General features: G+C 33.0%; 4 protein-coding genes and 1 long non-coding RNA gene across 7 annotated transcripts; 3 read left to right on the top strand and 2 right to left on the bottom strand.

The window, feature by feature from the left end:
* Positions 1-1,169: 1,169 nt before the first annotated feature.
* LOC138935972 (nuclear cap-binding protein subunit 3) lies at positions 1,170-4,808 on the top strand. Of its 2 annotated transcripts, XM_070300972.1 has the most exons (8): positions 1,170-1,314; positions 1,390-1,502; positions 1,583-1,755; positions 1,820-1,971; positions 2,067-2,432; positions 2,537-2,922; positions 2,997-3,499; positions 3,704-4,808. In XM_070300972.1, the coding sequence occupies exons 2-8, from the start codon at positions 1,413-1,415 to the stop codon at positions 3,849-3,851; spliced, it is 1,818 nt and encodes a 605-aa protein (XP_070157073.1). In that variant the 5' UTR covers positions 1,170-1,314; positions 1,390-1,412; the 3' UTR covers positions 3,852-4,808. The 2 variants fall into 2 exon arrangements, with proteins under 2 accessions (XP_070157073.1, XP_070157072.1); XM_070300971.1 differs by having other exon boundaries at positions 1,170-1,502; positions 3,704-4,807.
* Positions 4,809-9,142: 4,334 nt separating this feature from the next.
* On the bottom strand, positions 9,143-13,406 carry Rl (Mitogen-activated protein kinase rl). The gene is made up of 8 exons (XM_070300973.1): positions 13,183-13,406; positions 10,702-10,828; positions 10,497-10,607; positions 10,137-10,388; positions 9,858-10,025; positions 9,535-9,723; positions 9,316-9,448; positions 9,143-9,232 (listed from the first exon to the last, which is right to left on the bottom strand). Exons 1-7 carry the CDS (start codon positions 13,299-13,301, stop codon positions 9,323-9,325), a joined length of 1,092 nt encoding a protein of 363 aa, XP_070157074.1. The 5' UTR covers positions 13,302-13,406; the 3' UTR covers positions 9,143-9,232; positions 9,316-9,322.
* Positions 13,407-13,667: 261 nt separating this feature from the next.
* Positions 13,668-14,651, top strand: Rpb11 (DNA-directed RNA polymerase II subunit RPB11). The gene is made up of 5 exons (XM_070300974.1): positions 13,668-13,903; positions 14,013-14,102; positions 14,179-14,353; positions 14,426-14,487; positions 14,608-14,651. The coding sequence occupies exons 1-4, from the start codon at positions 13,851-13,853 to the stop codon at positions 14,459-14,461; spliced, it is 354 nt and encodes a 117-aa protein (XP_070157075.1). The 5' UTR covers positions 13,668-13,850; the 3' UTR covers positions 14,462-14,487; positions 14,608-14,651.
* A 1,113-nt stretch (positions 14,652-15,764) lies between these two features.
* Positions 15,765-16,733, top strand: LOC138935975 (uncharacterized). The gene is made up of 3 exons (XR_011447316.1): positions 15,765-16,077; positions 16,175-16,436; positions 16,527-16,733. It is a non-coding gene; the product is annotated as an uncharacterized lncRNA (long non-coding RNA).
* Positions 16,734-17,036: 303 nt separating this feature from the next.
* Positions 17,037-23,843, bottom strand: Not3 (CCR4-associated factor Not3). 2 transcript variants are annotated; one of them, XR_011447360.1, is made up of 10 exons: positions 23,461-23,843; positions 22,370-22,602; positions 22,130-22,285; positions 21,852-22,031; positions 21,461-21,748; positions 21,047-21,302; positions 20,261-20,874; positions 19,959-20,168; positions 19,158-19,790; positions 17,037-17,312 (listed from the first exon to the last, which is right to left on the bottom strand). XR_011447360.1 is itself a non-coding variant. In XM_070301533.1 (9 exons), exons 1-9 carry the CDS (start codon positions 23,483-23,485, stop codon positions 19,692-19,694), a joined length of 2,061 nt encoding a protein of 686 aa, XP_070157634.1. In that variant the 5' UTR covers positions 23,486-23,843; the 3' UTR covers positions 17,327-19,691. The 2 variants fall into 2 exon arrangements, 1 of the variants encoding a protein (XP_070157634.1); XM_070301533.1 differs by lacking the exon at positions 17,037-17,312 and having other exon boundaries at positions 17,327-19,790.
* Between the last annotated feature and the right edge of the window lie 302 nt (positions 23,844-24,145).

Here is a 24,145-nt window from a genome sequence, read left to right as displayed (position 1 = left end):
GAAAACATCGATGAATAATGCAAACGGTAATAATACGATTCGTATATATGAATGATAAAATATTCTACAAATAAGAGAAAACTTGCGAAAAGCGAGAAACGCGGATAATGGAGCGGAAAGAATCATATTTAAAATTACTGATTGCGAATTGCAGCCAAATGTAAGAATTAAGATACAAATTTTTCTTTCAATATGAAAATATTTGCTTCACTAAAATTAACCACACAATACAAATCGGACAATACAATTATTAATTCTTAAAAATGATTCAATATATTTTTCTTTCAATGTCACGCTCCGTGCAGATTCTATGTTATTATTAATTAAAATAGTTAAGTTATATTAATTAATTAAGTATTATTTAAAATAAAATAAGTATATATTTAAGAAAGAAAGAGAGAGAGAGAGAGAATTTAGTAATATTAATTATGAATATTTTTGAACAAACAGTCATAATCGATTAGTAATATATGTTTTATAATACGCTCGAAAATTCGTCTAAATCAATAGGAGAATATATTTTGCGAAGAGGTCACGCGGTAATGCAGTTCACGAGCGATAATGTGTCGTAAAACGCTCGAAAATTTGTTTTCAATTTACCAGGAGAATATATTTCGCGAAGAGGTATGCGAAGAGATTCTCGCAAGAGGTAGTGGGGACTGGATCCGTGGGTACTTCGCACTGATTGGTTGAATCGAAAAAAAGAACTAGACTTGATCAATTGACTCACACAAATCGAAATTTCGTGACCTACGCGAAATATTCTCCTTATATCTGATAAATGGATTTTCGCGTATTAAGACATTTCTGTTTCAAGCTGCATTACTTTTATCTCTTCGCGAAATATATTTTTATTGTTATATAATCAAAGTGCAGGAAGTTCAGCATTCAGCTACAAAGAACAAACCTTAAGGCCGATATTACATTTGTCGTACGACAAACTTTTTAAGCATACTGATTGGCTGCAAAATAGAAACTTTCTCGAGTCTCTAGAAATTAGCTAATCAATACGCTTAAAAAGTTTGTCGTACGACAAATGTGATATCGACCTAAGGCTCTTATAGGACACATCAACAACGTGTTGAGACTGGCCGTGTTCCGATATTCACTGCCAGTACTGTAGATCTATAATTTACGTCACATATACTATAGATTTTTAGTACTGGCAGTGAATATCGGAACACGGCTACTGTGTGTAAAGAAACCTTTAATGATCATCTAAAAATATGGAGGTTTGGTGGCCCTGACAGTAAACGTCTGCCGCTGTGGTTGCTTATTTGTAAACTGTAACCTATTAATTTTATCTCATATATAGTAAGTCGTTAATTATTGCAAAATTCAAATTACAAATTAGTCGTTCGCTTCTGTTAAGAATATTTAAACGCCTAGCGCATTTGTCACATTTGTGCGACATGGACGAGTATGAGGAATCTTCGGACGTTGAGATGGTGCCTATCGAGGAAATAGATAGAGTCAGAACAGTTCCAACAACAGAATTACGAGTAAGACAAATTATATTAATCTTAATCGATACTTGTTGTTAATCAATACTATTGTAAAAAACGCAAACTATTTTATATAGACTCAAATGCAAACATTAGACAACCACTATGAAAAATCCATGAACACATTTACAACGGGTATAGATATATTTAGTGAAGAGGAGAAGTTGAAAATGGAAGAACGAGCAAAGCGTTTTGGCTTATTGGAGAAATCCGAAAAATCTCCGAATCAAGAAGAGAATTTATATAGCAGGTAAAAAATAGTTATGTGGTATGAAACGAAAGCGATCAATATGATTATATATTATATTTTGTAGTATGGGCATCACGGATGATGGCGAGAATGCAAAGAATGCAAGATTGAATGTAATTCATATGAGAGGAACTGAGGAAATGAGTAGCAAAGATGTGTTTAAATATTTCCAAGATTACGCTCCAATGTCTATTGAATGGATCAATGATGTTTCATGTATGCTTTAAAGTTTGATTTTATTCAAGAAACATCTATAATGATATATCATTTATGGTTGATGTTAGTTTAATATATAATTCATTTTATTACAGGTAACATAGTCTGGTTTGACAATTTATCAGCAGCCAGAGCTATGCTAGGATTATCTAAAAAAATTGTAGGTAATGTTGTGAAATGTTCAGATCGAGAAAACAATTCCGAAAATAGGAAAGACAGTGAAGTGACAGTACATTCAGAAAATGAATCTGTTGATGTAGATAAGGATGGAAAGAAAGAGAATTGTGTAAACATTAAAGACATCGATTATCCATTACCTCCGGGTATATGGAGGAAGGGAATGGATTATCCAAAATCTAAAGGAATCTTTCTAAGATTTGCTACCAGGATGGATAAAAAGCCTGCCAATGCGGAAAAGAGGAGTGAATACTACAAAAAATATGGAAATCCCAACTTTGGAGGTAAATTTGTATGCAATTCTGCTTAACAAAAATAAAACTAGATTAAAATTGATGAGAGCAAAGATGACAACAATATGGTTTTGTTTTCATGTGCATGTTCTCAGGTCTTAAAGGAATTCTAACAGAGTCTCGTAAGCGTATGTACAAGCAGATTCAAAATAAACACATACTATCAAGTGAAGATGAAGATCGAAACAAAACGAAAAATCCGTGGGGCGCATTGTCCGAAACATGGGGTTTGAATGATGTTGTGGAGGATGACTTTCTTCCAAAGAATGGCATTAAAGATCAAGTACGTGGTATAAAAGAAAGATTGGGTGTCAAATGTAGGGACAAAGATGCCATACAAACAGAAGACTTAGGAGAGATTAGTTCGGGTAGCGATAGCGATGAGAATTGGTGTAAGCGGAGTAAAATTCCCCGTATGCGAATGCACGCCGACGATGAGGAGGAGAAATTACAAAAGCGACGTGCAAAGCTCCGATATCAAGTTAGTTACTTTCTTTTTATTGGAAAGATATTTTTCTTTTACTTTTTTCTATAAACGATTATCCTTTCCTTTAGATGGTTCTCAACAATTTAAATAACAGTAGTGACTTACGATCGAAATTGGGAAGACCAAAAACGAAAGCGCAGTTCCACGATCCCATTCAAGTAGTGGTCACAAACACGAACCTAACGAAATCGAAACATGATAATTCTGGAGTAATCCGACAAGATTATCAGAAAGAAACACAATTATCAGAAAGAGAAGAAGGAGAATGGCAAGAATCGGAAGATGAAGACAATCAGGCAGAAGAAGGCAAGAAAGAGCAAAAATATGGACAATGTGCATTGATCGAAGAGGAAGAAAGAGAAGGAGGAGAAGAAGAAGAAGAAGAAGAAGGCGAACACAAAGAGGATGAAGAGGATAGTGGTGAAGACAGCATTGTACCTGCAAAAGAGATTCAAGGTCCTAAAGGAAGCGTGATAAAGGTAGTCCCACCCAAGCCACGCATTGCTTCCACTGTATGGGCAAGATTAAATCACGCAAAAGGCGAAACAAGTGATAGCTATTTGAAAAACAGGTAACAAAATAATTTTTTTTATTTATTAATCATAATCGCGCATTTTCTTTCCCTTCCTCCTTTTCTCTCTCTCTTTCCTCTTCTTCTTTTTTTCTTTCTGCCTCTTTGCTACATATCTTTTTGAAATCAATTTTGCACACATTGTAATTTATTATTATATAAGTGTTCATTATTTCTGACTAATGAGAGTTGTATTTTTTAAAGACAATCGACAAGCCGCGACTTGAGAAATACTTTAAAAAAGGGCGGCGACTTGCGATCACGTATCAGGAATCATACCAGAGGACGTTCTCCATTGAGAATAGAAGTGAAAAATGATAAATATACAGAAGACAATAGTGATGGAGAGTGATTCTTGCATGAACTGATTGTTTAAACTTTAAAAGTTTGAAATTTGTAAAGAGTGCTCATTATCTTAATGTATTGTTTTAAGAGTTCATTTTTTCATTGACTACAAATTTTCAATGGAATACAAATTATATAATTATATATATATATATATATATATGTGCAATTATATATAATTTATGCGCTCTCGATTATAATGGAATTTTTTTTCATCATTAGAAAAATTTTCTTTTTATGCGAATGCATAGTGGAGAGAGCAAGGGAAAAGATATCAATATATTTAGAACTCTTATTTTTTATATTGTACAACCAATCTTCCAATAATAATCATTATCATTTCTATATTTTTATCATTATGAGATAATGAATGCTTTTAATGATATAAATTTGACAAATCATGTATCTATAAATTGATGTATATTTCTGCAGATAGAAAAAAAAACCCAACTAAGTACTTTGATCAAGTCATTTGCGTAATTATAGAAAAAAAAAGTAAGAAATTTTTCGAAGATATCACTTTCAATATGTTATCCTAAAGTGTAAAAAATATACTTTTTACATGAAATTAATCAGAGAAATATGGATAACAATAATTTTATAGCTTTTTGAAATAATCTCGAGATATCTTGTAAAGGTAATCTCAATAATCCGAGAGTATGATCATTGGTAGATGATATACTCGAATCATTGTGAAGAAAAATAAATAAATAACATTTGTGCATTGAGTTATATTTACTATCTTTCGAATATATTCTTGTGAAATCACACCGGTATGATCAGAACTATCATCTATGTGAAAGTGTCGTATGTATAATTTATTAAATAAGATCTCACTTTTATTAGTTCAGCACGAGCGTAACATACTAAAACCAAAAAAGGTAAAACCACAATACAGAAAAAAGTGTTTATAATTTTAAAAAGGGATACACGAATGGTGTAATAAAGACATCGAGTAATTGACCAATAAAGCCATTTTTATATATTAGCACAATAATAGTTTGGAATAGCTATTTCAAATACAATAGTCGATAATGATAATTTAATTAACATGAATTATGATGATCTATCTCGGATAACAATTATTTGGAGCAGCAAATCGAGGTAATAAAGAAATCGGGTAAAGAGAACATAGTAAGTATATTTATTTTTCAAATTGCTCTAGCTACATTCATAGTTTATTCATATATTTCTATTTATGGTTTCTTTCCTGTGTTCCATTATACTTTCAAAAACATAATATCTATGTGCAAATTAAAGCAATTATATTCAATAGTAGATCTCAAAATAATTCGTTTACCATTTTTACGACTGTTTCAACTTTATTACGTTTTTTAACAACAACCTACAAATAATTATACATGTTGTAATTATCAAATTAATAATGTATTGAAAATTATAACTTAATTTCATTCAATTATCTTTTTGCGCACACATTTTAAAATCTATCTGCTTTCTCTCAATTTTCTTTCTGTCTCTTTGTCAAATTTGTGTTATTCATAAGTTTTATTTACGCTAAAATCTCCGAACAAATTGCAAATTTGATTACAAAAAAGAGCAAGCAACAAAATAGTTTTATGACAATTATAAGATTAGAGGATTTCAACTACAATCATATCAAATGCATTTATTCGCTTTAAACACTATGAATGTAACTTCAGCGAAGAAAAAACTATCGATGGCTCACGGCGACACAATTAAACGGACAAGATGATATCTTTCACGATTCATGAACAACAGAATCGAGAACAAAAATACTTTATGGGGAAATTCTGGTTTTTCTTGACGCATCAAAGATAAATATATTAAATCGTTTGTGTATATATATGTGTATATATATATATATATATACCCTGATGGAAATATTTTTACATCTTTTCACGCGAAAATGATATGGAAACAATTTTGTATGATGTAATTACAACTTTTTAAATTATTTCTACGTAATTTTTAAAACTATACGATTTTTAAAGCTATGCGACAATGTTTGTAGTTTTTCATAAATTTATATAGTAAATTGTAATTTTCTACAACTATACATTATGTAGTTTAGTTGTTTTTTAACGATATTTTGCAATTCATTACAACTTATCATGAATTTTTACATTTTTAGAAAATTGTGATTTGTTATTGAAAATTTTACTTTTTCGTAGAAATACGTGAATTGTTGTAAAATTATTTTCACAAAAGTAGTTTTATACTTTTATGTGTCCCAAATGTTATCTTAAAGCGACATTGGGATAGTTGTGTGACAGTATAAATAGATCCTCCCGCGATGGTTTGCTGCACACATCTGCATACGTTTGATTGACGCACGTGTGAAAAATGCCGATCTTGCCCGTCGTTAAGAGGCGGTCGTATGGTTTTTTTTCTCAAAGTTGTTTCATTCTATTCTACGTAAAAACGCTAATAATTTTTCACTCATTATTCGTTTACGAAGACTAATAACAGTCGTTCTATTTCTTGAGAAAACAGTGCGTAGATCTTTCCTGTCCCTTTTTTCTCCTTTACATTTCAATGATATAATCGTCGATCGTAACATCGAAAATCGACGGACGAAATGTTCGGATATATGTATAAGAATCGGCAACAACAACAAGTACACGTATATAACTTTAAGTAGATTAGGCCTGATGATATTGATAATATTTTCATCCACATATACACAGGGTGTTTCAGAAATAGGTGGCTAAACTTTAAGAGTATATTGTATTTATTGTAATGATAAAAAATCATATGGAATGTGGGTCTGGAAACGCTTCTTTTTCGCATTTATAATTCAAAAAAAGAAGCGTTTCCACACCTGTTCATATGATCTTTTTTCATCATCTAAAACACCCTCTGTCTACATGTGCGCGTGTTGAGTAATGCGCAACATTCTGCATTTGCAATGTTGGCGTTTTTCTAATTTTTATCATTTGTATCACAATTTATATATATAGTACATATCCAATTATCATTGACAGGAGCATCTTTGATTTCTCGTCGGCTTACATTTTTGCTGAACGCACGATTTTATCATAGCTTTCCCGCGATTTGCAGTATGAAAGCATTTTTGAAAAAGGCCTCGGAATGACCATCACTTTTAAAAAAAACTCGTCTATTATGTACAATACCTCATAGCCTGCTAAATAATATCAAAAGACTCCATCTTTGTGCTTAAAAATTTTTAACAAGCACAGCAAAAAAATAATGTTTAATATATATACTAAATATAATATACATATATATACTAAAAATATGTACATATCATCGTAAATTGTCAAATGGTTCTCTATCGAGATAAATCAAGAGATCGTAAAAGACTATATACGCAATATAATATTTGTGAGTTTTTAGAAATCATTATTACAACAAAGTTAATTATATTAAAATTTCATTTCGTCGAAGAATCGTATTAGAAACAGGAATATGTATCGAAAATTATTTGTACTCGAATTTCTTTTCATTATATGTCGAATATTTATATGGCAAAGGCAGCGATCCGTCTAATAGAGCGCAGGAAGAAAAGATATATATTTATTTCATTTCGAGTTACATACACAATAAAGAATGTTTACAAGGAATCCACCATTCCCAAGAAAATCTCTAGTACGTCGTAACTAATTTAGAATTTATCGCTACAAAGGATTGTCGTCATTATATGAAATACTGATTCTTTTCTCAAAAAAAAAATTATGTACTTGTAAATAGAACTATTTGTAACCGTCTACATAATTTGTGCGCATTGTAATCAAGGCTTGCAGTGTGCGAGAAAAGTGTAAACCGCGAGAGATTCTTTAATTCTTTTTATACACGATAATATTTCGCCATTCGAATGCGCGTAATTGATAAACGTCGAAGGAAGATAGATTAAATCGACAGAGATTGATAAATCATGACATTGTGATAATATTATAGAATGTTGTTCGCTATTATATATCTGACATCCTTTCGCACGTTAATAGATGAAGAACGTCAAAACGATGTGCGAATCATCCTCCACAAAAATTCGTAATTACTAAAAATGCGTCTTAAATCTAGATAAGAATCTCTTATGAATCTTTCTTTAATTATCAATTTATTGGATGCATCAAGAATGTGAATTCGAAGAATGTGAACATCGGTAACAGTTAATGGAGGAAGTAAATATCTCTTCCCTGGTTTTCTTTCGCCTTTTTTTTAATTCTCGCTCAATATAGTGGGAAACAACCGGAGGAAATTCTTTCTGTGGAAAAAAGAATCTTTCTGTTCGACAAAACCGAATAAAAATGTCGAAATCAGTTGGCTGTAATATCAGCTCTGGAAGAAGCTTTTAAACTCAAGTAAGGTTCATATTCCATATAAGATTTTCAAGATCTCCGAATGACAAAAATATTAACTTGGGAGCTTCTTCTCAATGTTATCTTAATTATCGCTTTATATATATATTTTCGTATCTTATTATTCGGGCACCATCGTTACTGTCAATATACTGTAAATTACACGTTTAGAAAAAGAGAGAGAGAACGAGAGAAAAAGAGATCACGATTCTTTTCAACACATCAATTATATTCTATTAACCTCTCGTACGCTCAATTATAGTGGCGCCTATATGTCGCGTACTGGCTATAATGGTTGACTATCACGGACAGATTAAATACCAAAAGGAATTCTGCCACACACACGTGTACACACAATCATACGTACACACATGAGACAAAGAACATCATATGAGATGAATTTTACACGAATATATGCTATAAGCGCCCAAATCTCGGTCTGGAGTAAGCGCCCAAATCTCGGTCTGGAGTTTATTACGTTTAAAGTTGAATCCGAAACCAGGACCTTCGCATCGAGGCACGAAAGGTCGAATGTATATTGCCCTGATTATGCCGTACAATTACGCGATATAATCGTAACTATTTCCCCCTTCTGGAAAGGGATAATTCCATAAAGAAAACGATAATATAAAGACAAAATATATCGCGTGTTACATCTCGTCACGCTCGCAATTCACAATTAAATCACAGACAGACGGTACGGTACGGTGCAGTACGATACGGCGATGATATAAATAAAAATACATATTGTACCAATTGTGAAATATTATGCTATGTTCGATATAACGTAAGAAACACTATATTCTCTTTCTTCTGGTAAGAACATGCGAATGTACAAGCGTATGTACGATTGCTTCACTCACCCGATTAATCGGTTCGATTATTCGTTCGTTGATCGCTGAACTACATCTTTCGTCAATATCCTAGCACTTATGTCTCGTCATTAACTAGAGCAGCGATAAAGTGGCGAATTAAAAATACGCTTTCTTTACACCAATTCCGTTCTTCTGCTTGTTGTTCTTTTTCCGGTTTTTTTTCCGTTCAGTTATCACGCTTATCCACTATTGAAATTCCGGCAACAACATGCCTGATAGGAAAAAGGAGAAGAGTACTCGATTATTGATAGATCATGAAATCGACAATTCAGAAGAAGCTGCACTTAGTACTCACCAATCGACTACATAGCGTTTTCTTGATGATTCTTTTGAAATAATAAGGTTTCTTCAAAAATATACTGTTTTAATACTTCTTTTGGGAGATCATCCAACTCCATGTCAAATTTAAATGGTTCCTCTGCTACAGGCTAAAGGAAATTTATATTGATTTTGAATATAAGTTGTCACAATAGTAACATCTCATAATTGTAATCTTACGGCGAATAGAGCTTACCTCATCGGCAGGATCATAATATTGCTCTAAATAGGGATGTGCTAGCGCGTCTTCCACCACAATGCGTTTATTGGGATTGAATGTTAGCATTTTGTCCAAGAGATCCAAAGCTCTTGGATCGGCATTGGGAAAAAGACTCGTCCACGCTACCTTTGGTTTATACGGCAAAGACTGCAGGTAATTGCGTGCCTGAAATCAAAGCGGTTTAATGCTATTGAACAAAGTGCAAATCAATGAGTATACGAGTTGTATTGCATAATGCATTTGCAGGATTAGTTTTTAATAAGATACAAAAAGGCATAAGCGTAGGCGTAATCTAGTACTTTCTCGTTTATGATGCATTCGAGATCCTCCGGCGAGGGCGATCCGAGGACACCGAGGATGTGATTCAATTGATCCAAATAATGTTTGCCAGGGAATATCGCTCGTCTCGAGAGCATTTCCGCCAAGATACAACCAACCGACCAAATGTCTATGGACTTTGTATAACCCTGAATGAAGAAAAGTGTATTACAGTAACGTTATATTTTTTTCTCTTTCTACATATGTAAGTTTTCATCTTTTAACTAATGTTTTCGTTTAGAAGAATTAAGTCTAAGTACCTTAGAATTAAGCATAATTTCCGGAGCTCTATACCATCTTGTGGCCACATACTCCGTAAGAAAACCCGCGTGATTGTGCTCCGGATCCGCGACCCTCGCTAAACCAAAGTCGCATATTTTAAGGTCACAAGTGGTATTCAACAGCAGATTGCTCGGTTTCAAATCTCTGTGTAACACGTTTGCCGAGTGTATATACTTTAGTCCTCGTAATATTTGGTACAGAAAATAACATATGTGGTCATTACTAATAGCCTGAAAACAGAAATTTTATTCGAATATTTCTTGTTCACAAACTTACATCGCTTTTCTTTCTTTCTAGCAATTTCAAGCCAGTTTTGCGAATATATGCGGATTACTTACTTGTGTCTTCAATAATTTATAGAGATCAGTTTCCATTAGACACTGAACGATATATACGTCTCTCATTTGCTCTAAATTAGGTGCTCTTAATATATCTCTTATATCTATTATCTATTGCAAAAATAACGGTTAATTAACAACAACAACGAATTATTAAAAAATATTACATTATTAAACCATTATGAAATTATTCACGTTAACTTACATTTTCATGCTTAAACCTCGTAAGAATTTTTATTTCTCTCAAAGTCCTCTGACTATATGTTTGATGTTCGAACGGAGAAATTTTTTTAATAGCTACTTTCGTTTTGGTTACATTGTCGTAGGCAGATCTGTAAGATAGTGTTAGAAAGATTATTTATTATTTATTAAAGATTTTTTAATGTGCTCGGTCCTACAATCTTCATATTATCCCGTAATATATCCATCGCAATTATCTACTTTAGATTATTTGAATAAAAGAGAAATCCGCTTTTCTTATTATTAGAGGAAGCAGAGCATCTTAATAGAAGTAAAAACAATATTTGTTTTTAAATAAAAGCATGAAATAAAAATATTATACATTTTCCATAATAATCTCTCGCCACAGAATATAGTACAGGAAAGGTACAAACTAACTCTTCTTTCTTTTTCCGCATTTTTTATTCGATTATGTGACTACGTTTACATGTCACTTTTAATTGGATTTAATAACATCCGTAATTTTACAATTTATGAATCACGGCTATTCCTCTGAAGAATGGAATGACTATGATTGAGCAGTTTTAAAATTATTGATAGTATTAAACCCGATTAAGAGTGACGTGTAAAATCAGTGATACATCCGCAGATTAGGAGTCTAATTGCAAAAGATTTTCATATTTGCGAACTTCTACAATTTATTTATTCGCTAACAATAAAGAATTAGTAAAAATAATAAAATATTTAATAAAAAAAAAAAAAAATTTCTATTTGCATTTTCATATTAAACAGGCCTAAGAATGAATTTCTCTTTTCCATTGTCACAGACTACGTTTATTTATTTATATGTCACCCTTAATCGGATTTAATAACATCATATAATTCTAAAAGTGATCAATCACGGTCATTCCATTTTTCAAAGGAATAACTATGATTGATCGACTCTAAAATTACGGATGTTATTAAATTCGATTAAGGGTGATGTGTAAACGTAGTCATAGAGAAACTTGGCACATTCCTAAGCAAGCTCTATCTATAGAGAAATGTGTATCTTTGAAGATGTCGCAGTGTGAAATGTGATTTTATGACATAGATCACGTGGTGGAATTTATTCAATTTCATGTGACGCATCCAGACAAAATTGCAATCAAAAATTTATCGGCTGATTTAAGTGATACATTGAGAAACAGCGCTCTCACTTCACATTTTCTCCATACTTTCTTTGACCAATTTAATTTAAAATTCCGATCATTAATGTATATATGTATCCAATGCAATATAATGGAGCAATACAAAACGTTAAAAGATAATTAAATAAATAAAAAATGCGATAAGAAATCTTTCTTTTATATTTATTATTAATTACTATCTCGAAATTATTATTATTAATTCATAACTTTAAAATGTCGCGGGTAACTATTATATTTCAAAAATTATCAATACTTTAATACTGATTCGCACAACAATAATAATTAATTCAACATCGTAAATATCGAGAAATTAATTTCAAATTTATCAAAAAATATATCGTTAAAATAAAAAAAGTATTTTTAATTTGCTTTTATTTCTCAAGCTTTTGCCACGCAAGACTACCGTCAGTTTCTAGTCTTGGCTTACGTTGCGTGTGCGTGCGATTGTGTGCGTGTTACAATAATAACTGTAATAAAAATATAAAAGAGATACAAGGATAATATCTACGCCAGCGAAAAAAGCGTTAAGCCTGTATCAGACTTTGTATTAAAGATTGATATTGAAGATTTGACCGATCAAAATAAAGAAATTATAGCTTTTTTTTTTTTTATTTTAATTAAATTCCAATCTTTCTAATCTTCAATGTAGTCTGATAACGGGCTTTACGCGTAAACATTTGTTTTCCACGTAATACGTCGCGGCTTGCTATGTGTGATTGCGCACGTGTTAGATAGCACATCGATAAAAACGATAAGATTAGTAAATCGCAATTTCGTCTTATTAGCACATTAATACGAGGGGGAGGGAAAAAACGCAAGGGAATATAAAGGTGATAAGGAGAAAAAACGGTGGAAAGAGAGAGAACGGATACAAAAGAGACAGAGACAATAGATGAGTGAGAAAAATACGGTGAAAGGGGCGTGACATGTGTTCGAAAGTGGCGGTACAAAATGAAGGTATACATATATAAATATGTGTGTGTGTGTGTGTGTGTGTGTGTGTGTGTGTGTGTGTGTGTGTATGTGCGGTGCGAGCGGCGCACGGATATGTGTGGTGTATGTACTCGCGATCGGCGGTTTTTGTCGCGGCCACGTTTGTCGAATATATTGGCAAGCTGTCCTCGACGATGATTGCTACGCGAAAATGTCATCGCAAGCTGTTGCTATTCGCGATGCAACTGTTGGCGAAATGAGAGTCGCATTACCGCTCTCAATGTTTATCTCGGGCTATCGTCTGTCAGATGACGGCCACGGAAAAAACGGCCGCTCAACGCGGGACAGGGTGAATCGGCGCACTCGGATAATGAAATACTTACACGACCATGCCGTAGGCACCTTCGCCCATGTATGACAGATTCGTGTATCGCGGTCCGACCTCGAATGTTTGCCCGCGAACCACCTCGCAATTCGGATTCACGCCTTCCAACGCCGCCATTTTGACAACTACTTTGCGGCACCGTTCCGACAAAGTGCTTAGCGGAGTGCCTCGCCGGAGAGCGACGCGTAACGTAACGACGCGCAACGTAACGACGCGCCACCAATGATGCCAGAATTTAGACGCGAGCAGCCTTATATATACCATCTATGCGCAACACGCATCCATGATGGAGGGGATAACGCACACAGGCGCGCTCACCGTATATATGTGAGACTTGGACTTCGGCTAACTTCGGATAGTAGAGTAAGATGGATATATCACTTTGTATCTCTTTCTGTCTCTAGGATTGACCAATCAGAGTCTTCTGTTTTTTTTGTCTAGGAGTTTGTGTGGTCCTGGCAATCACGGTCATTCGATTTTTCAGAGGAATAGTTGTGATTGGCCAGTTTTAGAACTACAGATGTTATAAACCCGAGTGATATGTAAATGTAATTTATAGTCTATGGTGTTTTTAATAATTTACAATAATTAACAGGGTTGTAGATACTGTGACTTATCTATGTTGAAAGAAATTTATAAAAAGAAAGAAGGAATTTACAAAGCAAGATGAATGCACCTCCAACCTTTGAATCGTTCTTGCTATATGAAGGAGAAAAAAAGTATTTTCTAATATTCGATTATTTGTTTGGCTCTAACCTCGCTCCGACGAGATATGTAAATAATAGAATCGTCTAATCCTATACATTTATTCCTGCGTGTTTGTTACAGGATAATAAAGGAACAAGATACCAAAGTGCCAAATGCTGCAATTTTTACGATCAATAAAGAGGATCATACTTTAGGAAATATGATTCGGAAGTAAGCATATGAGTGTTACATACTTTATTCCTTTTTTATATGCATAGTTAATTAATAATAGTTTTTAAATTTATAGTCAGTTACTAAAGGATCCTCAAGTATTATTTGCCGGTTACAAAGTCCCTCATCCACTAGAACACAAGTTTGTTATTAGAATACAAACTACATCAGATTATACTCCACATGAAGCCTTTATGCATGCCATCACTGACTTGATTGCAGAACTCTCATTGTTTGAAGAACGTTTTAAAGTATTTCTAATATAAAATATAAAAGCATTATTATATATGTATCTATTATACTAATCATAATTTGTTTTTTAGGAGGCAATCAAGGAGAAGAAGGAAGGTTTGGATTAAATAGACGAGCTGAAAATATATCCATATATGTTTTATTAAACTTTCTTTTATTTAATTCTTAGTTCTTTAAAACATAATATGTATATTAAATATGACAAATACATTTGTAAATAATTTAAACATTTAATTAACAATAATATTGTAGAGGGCTAATAGGAGCCGTGCGCAAGATAGAGGACGCAATTAAAATTAATAATTCAATATATATTTAAACGTTTCGGTCCATCTTCTGGCCATCTTCAGTATAGATATAAATGTCAAAAGTTGTCCATGATTGAAAATTAACAATGATAAACGATGTGACAATTATTGAAAGAAAGTGGATAAAAACAAAGCAATCCGGATAAAAAACGTACGTCACATATAAAAAAGAAAAATATTTAATTAATTTTCCGAAATCTTGAACTTTATATATGTGTAGACTCCATATTTGTAAATATTTTAAAAACTAATATTTATATAAATTGGAAAATTTATTTTATATGTGTTCCATTATATTTAATATTCCTTATTAATCAAATATTTTCTCAAACTTATCTCTATATAATAGACACAAATTACCACTAAAACCGCTTACTTTTACATTATACGTATATGGAAGTGTGTGGCTAACAATAAAACAAAGTATATCATTCTCTTAAAAGATTTCTTTATATTTGACTTTTGTAAGAGATTCAAAATTTAACATGTAATATATAAATTATATAATTATGAATTCAATATTGGTTTATTTTTATTTATAATGACAGATATAAAGCTGAAAATATATTCTTATTAGAGAGAAGCCACGCTGCCGTTTTTCGAAAGACACCTTTTCTAGCTCGTACAGTAGCGTCAACTAGATCATCTATTTTAGAATCGGCAAAACTACATGTCCAGAAAAAATAACCGCGATTACAGAGGTTTTTGGACGCTAACTTTTTAAGGAAGTAATTATCGACACATTTATAGGACACTTTTGTTCGGTATTAAATTATCTTTCAAATGAGATCAAAATGGTTGTAGTTTGTATTAATATGCACCAATTGACTGTTTTACCATGGCACTGAAAAGTAAATTTGGCCATATAGTTCCGTCAGCTTTAAAATGCATCTAGTTGACACTAATATTGTACCAACTATAAAAAATGCGTTTTATAAAAATTGGCAGCGTGACCCCTCTCAGGCTTCTCTCTGTTCTTATTAAAATCTTTTAATTTCTAAACTAAAAAACATTTTCGGAAAATTAATTAAATGCACGAAATATAAAAATAATATACACAAATTATATTAATTTCTTTATTTTACGTATATATATATATATATATATATATATATATACTCAATCTACCCTCTACGAGATCCCGCCAAAACTGAAAAGCCTATCACGTGGCCATAATCGTCATCATTACGTCGCGCATGCGCGAAAATGGAAGTCTGCTAGTATCACTAGGCGCGTTCAGCAGAAAAAACCATTCAATAGCAATTGGCTCTTACTTTTCGAACCAACTTTAAAGCCTATCGCACGATGCTAGGCGATAGCGATAGCGATAGGTGATATCCAATGAGAGCACTGCTTTTTCGAAGAGCCTATACCAATTTCAGATCTATATCAATTTGAATGGATATTGCTAGCAGGTTAGTCGCGGTACAAAATATACTATTGAATATTGATTATTAAAATCAGATTTTAAATTGTTTTAATATTCAATATTGATTTTAATTTTTCTTCTAGAGGGCTTGATATTCCACATGTAGATATCGTTATCAATTTCGATATACCTACACACAGTAAGGATTATATACATAGAGTAGGTCGAACTGCGCGTGCAGGCCGATTCGGCCGTTCGATCACATTTGTCACGCAATATGATGTCGAATTATATCAACGAATAGAGCAGTTGATATCAAAACAATTGCCATTATATCCAACGGAAGAAAAAGAAACAATGTTGCTGCAAGAAACAGTAAGCAAAGCATAGCGAATAGTGAAAATGGTAAGAGCTGGTTTAAAATTAATGATTTTTAATAAAGAAATGCCAACAATGCATCTATGTTGCATATAAATATTATCTATAATTCTCTAGAATATGAAAAATATCGAAGAGAGCAAGAAATCAGGTAAACGAAAACACGACAGCAACAACAAAGACAACGCTACAGAACAGTCTATTGGAGTGAGAAAAAGGATGAAAACAAAAAGTAAAAGAAAGCAAGAATGTTAAATATTGTGTATAATATATGTCATTAATATTATAATTAATTTTATTATAATAAAGTCCTTTTTCTTTTTACGATATTTGTGGTTTAAATAAAAAATATAATAATCCTTTTTACTTTGTTAACTATATCTCACTCGAAAATCAATAAAAATTTTCATCTACTGTATATTATTTTATATTTTTTTTTCATATTTATCGAATATTGTATAACTTTTGATTAGATTTTTCTTTACATTAGATTTTAATCCATTATAAAGTATTTTATGCTATTCTAACTGGATTAAGGCTTCTTTAAGGCTTGAAATGCAATAACTATTAAGGCTAAGCAATAAAGCAAACATATTGTTATACTGAAGAAATTAGTACTGTATTTTAACGACTTGTAGTCTTTGCACAGAGAGCAGTATGGTATTTAAATATCACTCAAAGAATCACAATAAAATATATTAAGTAAAATCACAATTTTTTTTATCATTTGCGGCGAACGCGTTAGGGGAAATTAACGAAGCATCGAAGACAAAATTCGTTATTGTACAACAAAGAGAAGTCTTCTTTCACGCTTCTTGCATGCTTCTATTTGAATGTTATCACAAAGCAGAATATCATCCCATTTACGAGAAGAAATGCAGACAAAGGAAAACACGTTCGTCCCTATAGCAGAAAAATGTTTAACGATCGTTATGTATGTACAGTTTTTAGACTACTATTGTAAAATCGATAGTTGACTGTTTTTGTCAAATCTCTATAGAAAGTCAGTAAAATTCATTGTACAAGGTTTTGTAGTACAAAATACGGTACAAGAAACACAATAAGTGTTCCTTCCAATTTACAACTACAATGCATTCTCTAATCATTAGGAGATTATTAATCGCGTGTATAAAGTGGCAACAGATACTTTTTATAATTCTTCAAAATACATATTATCTAATCGCGTATTGCAGAAATTAAAAAATATAAATGTGCATTTCACTCTCGAGAATATTTCAGTATTCTCTGCCATTGTTATCTTGTCATTGCAAGAAACACAATTAAAATGCTGTAATTTCTCGAATTGTGTGCCCATCACGCATTTAACTCGATTATCAATGCGATACAAGTTATTAAGAATTAAGATTTTAATACTCGGCAAAATTGTTCAGTATCACATTTTAATATAATCTGAATATATACATAATTACATATACTATCGATATTGAAAAACTTCTACGTACAATCGCGTACGTATATAAATCTTGTAAACATTCGCTATAATGTATTTATTGTTGTTTGACAGATATATATAATAATATATCTCTTGGATCACTTAGTAAACTTGAAAAATGCGTGATTGTGCATTTCCAGTATGCAAATAATATTACTCGTCGCAATCTCTGCAACAGGAGTATCCGCTTAGAATACATGTATATGCTACGCTTTACATGGTATAATTAAATCATACCTCTCTCTATTTCGCTAAATAATCATATGAGAATTTCAACTTAGTTTTTATTGCTAGAGGGAAGGAAGGAGATGTACAATTAATCTCGTTATCGAAGGCTGCTGCGATAGTGAATGACGCATCCACATAAAGGTGTCACTTCGATTTGCAATGTGACGATCTCATATGCAAAATTATTTATTTCAAATGCCGATATATTATTCTTGTAATATTTAACACATACGTAATTAATAATCTCTCTTTAATATTTATTTAAAATTTGACAGAGGCCATGTAGATAGAGAATAGTATAAAAAAATATATTAATATTTTTTACTCTTAATACTTGGATAATAACAATGCCATTTTATAACTTAAAGATATAAATATTAGTACATTGGATATACTGATAAATATAATTTTTTCTCTTCTCTTTTTGTTTTCTGGAACAATATTAATCGATTTATTTTGAAATAGTGCTTTGAAACATCAGCAATTTATATTCACTCGGTATATCAATGCATATCATTTAATATTATTACAGTAGTATATCGACGATTTGTAATAAATAAATTCGCGCGCGCGCGCAATTCTTGATAAAATAGATATGCACATGCATATCGATAGTGATAAACGTCATTCGAATGTAGTAAATTTGTATTTGTAAAATATATTGCGAATCTAAGGACTGCAAAGTGTAGCATGAAAAGTAGCTTAGCCTACCATGCTACTGTTATTAATAATACGCGGTACATAATCTTAAACCTCGACAAGCCCCGACCTCAGATCAATCGTTAGAGCGCATATAAGTAACCTATTTCGCGACAGCGGAGGAATCACGATCAATCTAATCACGATGGATGGAATGTTTTTCCAAATATAGGCTGTGAGATGATGTGCTAGTGTGTGATAAAAATCGAAACACAACTTAGGTTTCATTCAAATGAGAAATAAAATATATTCCATAATATTATTATTCACTATTTCTACACATTCTGTACATTAATTCAATTTAAGGGTTTTATACCTCGATACACTTTATACAAAAAGGCTACTTATAATCTAACATTAAGACATACCATAGCATGAGTGCCCTCCACTTACCGCCAGACGGCGGAGGGCCGCACGCATGTTTGTACTGGTATTATAGAGTCAGTCGCCAGCAAGTATACCATCCTTTCCCCTTTCCCTCTTTCTCATTTTCATTCTCTCCTATTATCACACAGCACAGTAAATTGTTTCATATGTTTATGTAGTTGTTTCTTTTTCTATTTTTCTCCCTTCTCTTTGTTTTTTCACATTGTTATCATTTACAAATAGTTTCGATTTCTTTCCCAAACAATCTCTGAATTTTTTTTCATTCCTTTTCATCTATCTCATGGTTAATGGTTTTTTCTTTGAAAGAACGATTAAAAGAGATTTTATCGTCGCAGCTTCAAAACGTAATGAAATGCTTTCATTGGCTTGTATGCACGAATTTGTTCTGTTTTGTTTTTTTCCGTTGTATTCTTTATCAAATTTTTTTTTTTACATCTGAATCATTTGCAAAATTTCAGAAACACAATACCGGTACGGAAATGGCGATCTCGAAGATCTGACGAGCGACAGAAATATTAATTCAAGTCTCTGTCCTCTAAGTACTTATACTCGAAAGTAAATCCTTCTTTTTTCCTTTGTCCCCATTTTTCATAGTCAAAATAAATGTACGTTCCCTAAAACAAAATTATTCTTATAGAGTATCGTAAAATATTAGTGATTAATGAACAAAATAAATAATTTGTTTACTTCTATTTAAATTATTCATTGTTACACTTTTGGAAGCATAAAGATCGGCTTTCTTTCCGAGTATAATCAAGAGGGAGAAAAAAATACATACTAACCTGTTCATATTCTTCGTTAATAACTTTTGGTTCCTCGTGCCTTTGAAACCACATCATATACTTAGTGTGAAACCTCCAACTTTGTTTCTTTAAAGCTTTCGCCGCCAAGTACTGTCCTTTAGACCCCTCCATATAATAAAATATGAAGAATAATGTTTCTGTAGAAAGACGTTGGAAAAACTCCACGGTATCCGAATGGGGAAGCTGAACCTAATTGAAGCAGTGTCAACAGTGTCAGCTCGCACTCGTGGGTAGTGAGTGATTGATCAGACAAAATATTGTATAAAACAGGTAAAATATACCTGTTGATAATAAGGTGGCGTGGTGCATGTGTTTCTCGGTAAATACGAACGTAATCTTTCCGAGTCAGACGGATGTGGCATATGACAGTAGGCAGCCTCCATCATTTGGAATTGCAGTTGATGTTCCCTCTGCAATGGTACAGGCCCCAGAGGCGCGACCCCAAGCAGCGGAGGAATGTGTGCTTCCGACGTGGCATTGTTGCCGCTGTTGTTGTTCGTCTTAGTACTGTCAAAGATGTTTCTATTCGGCTCGGAAGGCGGTATCTCGAGACCTGCTCGGACAATTACTTGTTGGGCAATGGATTTTAGAGAGGACATGTTCCCATCAGGAAGCTTAGAGATGAGACCATTGGCAGTGGACGGTGCTGGCGAGCAGGAGTTTGCAGGTATCGGCGAGGATCTACTGCTGACCGATGATTGTGGCGATGACGAAGGCGGTATCGGCGTGATTATTTCCGTTTCGCTATTGTGATTCTGGCTCTGCTGACTGTGTAGCACATGCGTCGTTGGTACCGGCACCGAATTACTATTATGCTGCTGCGTAACTGTTTGCGGCATATTCGTAACGCTGGACGTAGACGATGACGACAAGAGATTATTCTCGTTGTTGTGGGCTACAAAAAAAATAAAAATAAAAAAATGAAGAGATTTATAAAGTTGTTTAATATAAGTCTAATATAAAATAACTATTACAAAAGTGCGAATTGATTTTCCGCAACAATTGCTACAAATAGTCTCGTATACAATTTTTATACATATAAAAGAAAGAGAAAAAATATATCTTACTAGATGTTTTATTGGAGGTAGAATGGATGGTGTGTGAACTGCTGTGCGAAGCAGCTACGGTGGCGAAATTGCCGACGTTAGTGGTGGCAATGTGATTACTTGTAGAACTAGGCGAGCTGTGACTAGGCGTCATGGGAATGGTTTTGCTCGGAGTGCTGCTTGATAATATGTTTGATTTTATGGTGGCAGTGCTTCCCGTGGTTGGAATGCTCGCTTGTGTATTCAGTAATGGCCTGACTACTGTCGGTTTTACAGGCTGAAATCAAAACGCGATATCGGAATTGATGCTATATCCTAATCTCGATAGAGGTTTATCGATCTTCTAATCAACTTTTTTTCTAATCGAATTTTACGACTAATGATAAATATTTATTTCTTTTTTAGAAATGAGAATCAAGAATGAAAGGTGTGTACCTTTGTTTTCTTATCATTATCTGTAGAGCTGTCGCTCGAGTGATTATGCATAGTTGAACTCAACGATGGTGATGGTATAGGCGAAGTACAGGAATTAGTTGAAGTCGGCGTTCCTCCGGTTTCGTTGCTGTTGTTACTATCCGTCGTTGCTGACGAGGGTATACCAACCCCAGACAACTCGACTTCATCGAGGCCGATAATATCATCGTAAATATACTCGTTTTCTTCAAAATCAGGATCTTGTGAAGACTCGATATAATACTCAACATCATCCTTTATCCTTTTTATCTGTTGGCAATTTCACAGAGAAATAAAAAACGAGAAAAATTGTTTTGTGATAGAATATGTTATGCCGTATATATATTATGTTTTTACATCTAAAAAGGCTTACTGTATTGACTTCGACGGACATATTGTCAAGCATACGTAATAACGTTTCCAATTTACGGATATGATAGCGATGCTTGTCGAGCTTCGTCTTCAATTCGTCTACCCTATCTTGCTTATCTTTGTCTATTCTTTTCTTCTTTCCTGCCTGTAATGATTCTATTTCCGATTCAAATGTATCCATCTACATAAAAAATGATAGATGTTATAGTAACATGCTAGTACTTGAATATTATCTATTGAAGACGCCATCCAAGATGCCATCAATGTAATAACTGATACCTGTAAATTGAGAGCGTCTATGGAATTAGCAAGCCAACTAGTAACCTCATCTTTCTCTTTTTGAGCTGGATCTAATTTTTGAGCTGCGCCCAAACCTTCTTTAGAGTAAGCCTTTGTTTTCGTCTCTCTCTCCACAACTTTAAATCTTTCCATTTGCTGTAAGAAATATAAAATATTCAGTAGTATTTATAATAATTATATATATATGCACACATACTATTACTTGGCAAGCATACTAACAGTTTCAATCAACTTCCGATAGTCAAGTAATGTACTCTTATCTTTTATTTCACCTGACGCGATCCAGCTCTTAATTTGATCGCGTAACCTTTGAAGTTTTTTAATTTCCTTTTTGAGATCAGCCTCGTACTTTTCCTTTTGATTGCTGTTGGTGGCATTATGAACTTTTTGCCAAATATCTTCAAAGGTTTCTACACCTTCCGTTACTTTTTTAAGGCACCGATCTATTTCACCTGAAATGATAATTTTCATATATTATCTTGTTTGTTTCTTTAATATAAATGGGTTACTTCTGCTAGAAAAATTATGTGAAAATCATTGTATATTAAATAATGTTTAAATGATTAAAACAATTACATTAAAAGAAATTGTATCGCTCTTCTTCAGTTCCTAATTTAATGTAACGAAACAATTGCATAAATATTTTTGAAAATTGAACCAATTTTCCTACTATATAATAAGTTCAAGTTAAAGTTCAGGTTAATAATTATTTTTTTAACTTTTTGGATAAAATAAATTAATATAAATCATAATTCATATACACATACATATATGTTGAGATATCATTAGAGAGATGGAGAGAACACAAAGAAATCTATAGAAAAACTACTACTTTTGCAAGATCACAATCTGAAAAGATAAAAGAGGAAAAATATATAAAGCATAAAATATAGCCAATATTGCAATAAAGATTTCATTTGGCTACAATATTCTCTCGTAGATCAGAAGAAAGAGCAGATATCTCGCAGCTATTCGCAACAACTTATTTATAATGTGTATAATAATTAAAAATGCGTACGCAAATGAATTTCAAGATTACAGTGTATATTATTTTAATTCATCTTACGTTGCATTATGCTACAATTAATTTAAAATAGTTGATCTATAAAGTATAAAATTTTTAAAGGTTATGCCGATACGTGTCAAAGAACCGGTGCCTCCGCGAGAGAAGATTAAAAGCGGCAATGATCGCAATTGCAGGGGGCAGGTAATACGCAAAATTAGGCAAAGTAAGATCTATCAAGATGCCGAGCAAAACGATAGAGAATTGCCGAATGTAAACATACTGGAAAGACCATTTTCCCTCTCACCTTGCAACTTTCTTGTCGCAGCCATGGCTATGTGAACGTGTGGCAAAATGGTTCATGCATAGTCTAGATGTATTGGAAAATATACGTAGCAATTTATCGGAACAAATAGCCGCGACTATTATTCCTCGTATAATATGGGAGACTCGGCCACACACAAGATGGCTTCCGTTTTCAAATGACAACGTCCGTGAATGTGTCGTAGCGCGAGAGATCCTCCTCTCCTAGCGTTCGAGAGCCCGATTCCTCTAGAGATTTTCCTGTTGCGAGCCAAGTGCTATGCACGAATGTAAACTGCGCACGATGCGAGCTTGTTTTCCTCACAGTCCGTAATATAGTCGGCTCACGAGAAGCAAGTAGCATCAACAAATGTGATATATATGAGATTGAGATACGAGAAATGAGATAGTATATACATATAATACATGTGTGTGCACGCACACTCTATTAGCGATTTGCATACGATTCTTCGATGTGTTCAAAAATCCGATATCTCTATAAATTAAAGATGCCTTTTATATACCGTTTTAAGGTGCCTTTACATGGCAGCGTCAAGTGTCGAGCGTCGAGCGTTAAGCGTCTGCGCAGAATATTGTTGACCAGAATTATATTTATTTCGTTTATTTTATTATATAATAGATATGTGTATTCGTGTGTTATTATTATTAATCAAAAATATATTGTAGAA

This window comes from Polyergus mexicanus, unplaced genomic scaffold (genome assembly GCF_030449975.1).
Source record: "Polyergus mexicanus isolate NDT 795.1 unplaced genomic scaffold, iyPolMexi1.0 SCAF_9, whole genome shotgun sequence".
Classification (NCBI taxonomy): Eukaryota; Metazoa; Arthropoda; class Insecta; order Hymenoptera; family Formicidae; genus Polyergus; species Polyergus mexicanus.
The sequence above is the reverse complement of the archived record's forward strand: the minus strand, read 5'-3'. Positions and strand labels throughout refer to the sequence as shown.